Source organism: Empidonax traillii, unplaced genomic scaffold, assembly GCF_003031625.1.
Source record: "Empidonax traillii isolate 1590-97213 ecotype Southwest subspecies unplaced genomic scaffold, ASM303162v1 scaffold1550:size108913, whole genome shotgun sequence".
Classification (NCBI taxonomy): Eukaryota; Metazoa; Chordata; class Aves; order Passeriformes; family Tyrannidae; genus Empidonax; species Empidonax traillii.
Genome location: NW_020956743.1, coordinates 65,585 through 71,497, shown reverse-complemented (window position 1 = coordinate 71,497; position 5,913 = coordinate 65,585). Strand labels below are relative to the sequence as shown.

General features: G+C 42.4%; 1 protein-coding gene across 1 annotated transcript in view; it reads right to left on the bottom strand.

Annotated features, from left to right (window-relative positions):
• Positions 1-328: 328 nt before the first annotated feature.
• LOC114070421 (cilia- and flagella-associated protein 53-like) overlaps positions 329-5,913 on the bottom strand; it is a 52,157-nt gene continuing 46,572 nt past the window's right edge. Inside the window, 3 exon segments of the mRNA XM_027907826.1 lie at positions 329-915; positions 2,406-2,508; positions 2,927-3,143. Of these exon segments, the coding sequence (XP_027763627.1) occupies positions 693-915; positions 2,406-2,508; positions 2,927-3,143 (543 nt within the window). The 3' untranslated portion in view covers positions 329-692.

Sequence of the window (5,913 nt, the reverse complement as noted above, 5' to 3'; positions counted from 1 at the left end):
TGTTCAGACCATGGCATTGGTGAAAATCCAAGGAGCCCAGGGAGGCAGACTTGCCATGAAAATGATAGAAAAATAACTAGAAAATAATAACTTCAGCTCTGCACAATTAATTGTGCTCAAGCAGAGGACTCACAGACTAGCTTTGGGCTCTGGTGTTCCACAGATCATCCAACAGCCGTCAGAGTTTATGCAAAAGAATATCTAGCTCTTTACTGTCCATCCCACAGTAAAACAGATTCATAGTTTTATATTTAACAACTGTAATTAAGATGAGTCACCAAGTACTTTTTTATCTAAATATATTAAAAAAAAAAAGATCCTGCAAATATTTTCAGTTAGAAAGGCATTTTAATAAAAGTTTGCTGAAAGTCTTCCACAAATTTTCTTGGTGCAGATTTTAAAGAATGTCTATGTGTCTTATGTGTCCTAATAATACGCTATTATACTGCAGAGAACATACAGTATTCTCGAATTAAAATGTCAAACATTTTTATTGGATCAGTCGTTTTCTCAAAAAAAAAAAAATCCATAGGGGAAAAATAAAGTTTGGAGTAGTAGATTTCTTATAAATTCCAATTAAATGTTTTGAGTATCAGAGTGGAGAGAGTTCTGCTAACCCTAGTCAGGCATAAACACCCTTAGAAAATGTTTTTAAAGGCGAGTGAGCTAAAATATCATAGTGAGTGATGCCCCTAAGAGTCAGACATCAGTGCTTTTCTCATAGGGTGGGTTTTTAGTATGGAGTCCCGGGGTGCTGACAGAATGAACTGCACCTCTTCTTCATACTCCCTCTGTGCTTCCAACCCTGCCTCGTATTCCCGTTTCCTCTCCTTTTCCTCTTCCTCACGGAGGTACTGCCGGTAGGAAATCTGACTCGTGAGCTGATCCTGGTATTCATTGGCTTTCTGTATTTTTCTGGAAATGCCAAATGAACAGGTCATTTAAGAAGGGTGGGTAAAAAGAATAAACGTTGTTGTTGTTATTAATAACATTATTATTATCATTATCATCATCACCAAATCTTTGTTAGCAAAGCCTAGCCACAATGATGATATTATTATTGTTGTTGTTGTTGTTGTTATTGTTATATATGTTAGCATTCAAGTTTAGCCTAAAGAACCATTCAAGACTCATTTCAGGTGTTAAGAATAACTACCACTGTTAACCAAATGCCACGTGCTGACCTTATGTTCTTCGGGTAATTAATTGCGTTCTGTTGTATCTTATAAAGCAGAGTAAAAAACTGGTGCCTGATGAGCACGAGAGCAGGAACAGCTCCTTGCAGTCAGTGTTGGTTCTCAGTCCTCTCCTGGCTGAACCCCCTGCCCACTCCTCTGCTGAGGAGAACAAGTCCCTGCCCGCGAGGCCCAGGCTCCTGCTGCACTGATGTTCCTGGAAAGGGCTGTCACAAGGAATCATTCCTCCATCCCCCCTCAGGACTCCTGTATTGCTTTCACTACCTTCTGGAGAAGCAGTGGAAGTCTTTCGTGTTCAGGCCCTTCTGGAGCATGAGTCACACAGGCACTTAAAATGCCAACAGCCTAGTCAGGACTTGTGCAGAAACTCAACAAGAGCTGTGGCACAAACCCTTTCTGACACTGCTGAATGCCCTCTTGGCCAAGTGGAGCACATCCCAGCTGGAGCCCACCAGCGTGTTTCCTTCAGAAGGGTGACATTTCTGCCGCAGCCAGGAGATTGCTCCCATCGGAGGGCACAACAGAAGCTCGGGAAGGAGCTGCTGGGTTACAGTCCCACACACAAATGGGGAGAAGCAGGAGTTCAAAAGGGGAATTCAGTGAGATAAGGCCCTTTGCCCAAGGCTTTGCATGACACCCAGAGGAGCATTTCAGCTACTGTGTGCAAGGATGCCCTCATCCAGAGGAACTGTGAGGCATGGAGAGCCCCATGCAGCTGGGTTACACATTACACAGCCCTGGTGTGGCATTTTGGTGTCTGACTTTATGACTGTTTTAGGGATGTGTGTGGGTGGAGTTTAGCAATAAGCCTGAACACACTAGCTCTCCTGGGTAAAGAACAAACAAACCTTGCATCAAACTTCCTCCCCAAACCTCTGTGACTTGTAACAACACCTCAGAGTATGAGGGGATATACTTAATAAACATAATTCGTGTAAGTCACATGATGGTCCAAAAAAAAACAAAACTAGGGTATGTACTGTTATTTGCATGCTGAGATCAGAATTAGTGGTTTAATACCAACTGCAATATTACAGGTCTGGTATTAAGCAGCTTGGAACTGGTAAGTTGCATGGTGGGAGAGCCCCTCTGAACAGAAGAAAGCCCACCCACTGCTCTTAGAGTTATCAGAAAATGAGAATTAGGTTACTCAGAAGTTTAAAGGAGTGATCTGCAATGAAAGGAACCGATGGCATAAAAGAAAAATACCTTGCACATTTTAGTTCTTCCAAACGTTTGTATTCTCTGAATGTTTCAGCTAATAGCTTCCTCTCTTCAGCAATTTCTAATTGCTTCTCTGCCTTTTTCTCCACTGAAAAACAAAACCCAAAGCACTTTTAGAAGATAACAGCTCTGCCAAGTTTGAAGACAGCATTCAGGCCAAGTAGCCTAAAGAGGAAGCCTGAGTTTTGTTGCTTCTACATAGGCACACAAACAACAGCAAGTGTATTCTCAGCTTATTTGTCTTTCATCTGAAAGTTTTCACATTCAGAACTTCATAATAATGTAATTAATAATAATGACTGCTTGCTCCTGCAACCCTTACTTTACCAGGCTTTGCTCTGGTGACAACAGTGGGAAATTAGCATAAGTGAAGTTTGGGAGGCAGTGAGGTTTGGGGACAGTCACACTGTTGTCCACTCAACCACACAGCCCATGCACACTGGGCCAGGTGCTGGACAGACCTGTTCAGGTTTGGGGCACAGGCAGCAACCCATGTTAGCACTTACACTTCTCCTTCATCTGCTGCTGTCTGGTATTCACGACATCACTCAGCAGCTGAAATCGAGCTTCCCTCTCTCGTTTCAATTTCTCAAGCCTCTCGGCCCAAACCTGATCATTCTCTTCCTTGAATATCTTCTCATCTTTTTCTTCTCGCTCTTTGTCCTTCTCCAGCTGTTCAACCAGGTGTGCCAGGTAAGTAAGCTGGTCCTTAAGCAGCTCTTGCTGCAAACATACAGATGAAGCCACTCAATTGAGGCAGTCTTTGAGGCAGTCTTTGAGAAACAAAAGGTTAACTCAAACACAAAATTGTGGAAGTAGTTCCAAAACCCTAGTATTAGGAAACCACAGAAGTAATAAATTGACTGAGGAATAGAACATTTTGACAAGATAGAACATTTAAAGCATAAAACGAAAAGATAACAAAATCAGCAAATCTCAGAACGAGCCAAAAGTCAACCTGACCCTACTACACTTGCCAACTATCCAAATTAGGAAAGATCTGAGGAAAGTTCAAAAGTTTACAGCGATGAAGAAGAGCAAACGACCACTGCCCACGATGAAGACTACAGGAACTCCCACCTCTAAACCTCCCCAAATTAAAGACTCCGCCTATATATGAATATTACAAGTAGATGTTGCAATTTAATGAATATGCATGATTGTGATGTAATCCTATACTGTAAAACCGTATAAAAGAACTGTGCTAAATGTATTCGACAGAGTTCTTTGTCCAGGATGACCTGGGAACTCTCCAACGCGTTGCATTAAAATACCTCCTGCTTTAAAGAAACAAATTTTATCTCTAAAGCAGTCTCTTTGTGCTTTTTTGGGGCAAAAATTCGGCTTCAATTGGCGACCTGCGGCAGGACATTCTCTCTGTCTCCCGGGGCTGTGGCCCGGGGGGCCAGGGACTCTCTGGGCCCTCCTGACGGATCTTTTGTCGGTAAAGAGACTCCCAGACCCCTAGGACCTACACGCAACGGTGGACAAGATCTCCTGCTTCAAATTAAGAGGTATTTTATTTGATATGTTTTTAAAACTAAGAGCACTCTGTTAAAACACGGGGGTGAGACGTCACCGCCCGGGGAAAGCCAAGGGGACGCCCTGGCATTAATCCCTGCTGGGTTAGAGGCCCAGGTATAGAGGAGAGCGGGTTAGAGTCCCGCCAAAGCTGGGTTAGAGGCCCAGGTGTAGAAAAAGGCAGGTTAAAATTCTACTGTGTGACTGGTTTTGTTTTGTGTGTTCATAACATGTTTAAAGTCGCGCTTTAAGAGTTAAAGGGAAAAGTGGAAAGTTTTCTGGCTAAAGATGTTTTCTAACTAATCTAGGATTGTTTCCAAGTTTCGGGAACGTTTCCAACCAAAGTCCGGGAACGTTTCCAACAATTACTCTTAAGAAAGGGTTTTTGGAATGCGAGGAATTTCTTGCTAATATGTTGTTTGAAATTTAAAGGTATAAAGAAAAAGTTCTGTTTATTGCTTGTAAAAGATTTTACAAAGGTGCAGGTGTGATTGAGAATGACTGAGACGTAGCATTGCTATGAAGCGAGAGGGAGTCCTAATCTGCGGTTCCTGTCCTTCGCAAGAAGTCAGACCAGAGACGGACGAAGCGATTGAGAATTGTGTGCATGAAATATTAACACAAAGTAAAGATATGAACATGAAAACCCCCTTAGGGTGTGTCCTGAAGCATTGGAAAGACTTGAGGGGGATTACAGGGGGAAACATAAGTAGATTAATAGGGAAGAAAGCAGCCCGTCACGACTAGAGCTAGAGGGTCGTGGGGAAAAGAAAAGCCCGCCCAAATAGAAGGTAGCCAGAGTAGAAATTGTAGTACACTGAGAGATATAAGCAGCTCATCCGCGAAATAGAAAGCAGTACGCCAAAAAATGGGAATTATGAAAGTGAAAGTAGCCCGCCGAGATCAGGGAGCACCAGAAAAGAGAGTGGTTTCCCCGAGTTAAAATACAGGGAAGAAAATAACGATGTAGTAAACCCGGGAGAAAAAGCAAACAACTCACAGAAGTTAAATATAGTCATTCAGATAGAGGATAAAAGAGATATGCAGGGAGAAGAAGACGAAGAAAGTAGTGTCTCAGGGCAGGTTGAGCGTCGTCAGCGTCTCATCCAAATACGGAAAGAGAGGCAGCTGGACTGCGTAAACCATGCCAGGGGGTTAGTAGAGGATGACTTGGCAGATGGTTTGGAAAGTGAGAGTGAGGAACGAAAACAGGGAAAGAGAACAGAAAAGAGAAAGAATAGAACAGATACCGAAACCCAGGAAGAAGATCCCGGGGAGGGAACCAGTTATTCATATTACACAAGATCTGTAGCATGGAAAGAAGTAAAAGAAAGGGACGAAACGAGTTATACGATAGCTCCCCTTAGAAGAATAATGCCTATTGCAGGGGAACAAGCACGAATAAAAGTACCATTTACAACAAGTAATTTAAATAGCTGGAGAAAAGAAGCAAGAAACTTCAGAAAGAATCCAGAGAGAGTATCTAGGAAGTTTGAATTATTAGCAAAGAACCAAGATATTGATTGGGAAAACATAGAGGTAATGTTGTCAGAATTAACAGAAACAGAGAAGGAACTCGTATTGAGAACAGGAAGGGAGCATGCTGCATTATTACCTGAAAGAGTAAATATAATATTTCCCAATCAAAACCCAGAGTGGGATCCGAATAATCCAGTTCAATATGGGCGGTTGGTGCAATATAGGAAGTTAATAGCAATAGGTCTGCGAAATGCAATAGCTAAGGCCATCAATTGGGCAATGCTATATGACGTCAGACAAGGAAAAGATGAAACCCCTTCAGAATTTTTGGATAGACTTAGGGCAGCTATGGGACAGTACACACCCCTAGACCCAGCATCAGAGGAAGGAAAACAACAGTTATTAGGACTAATGATGGGACAATGCACCTCAGACATCAGAAAAAAACTACAAAAACTAGAACATCCAGCAAACAAAAGCCTGGAAAGTTTAT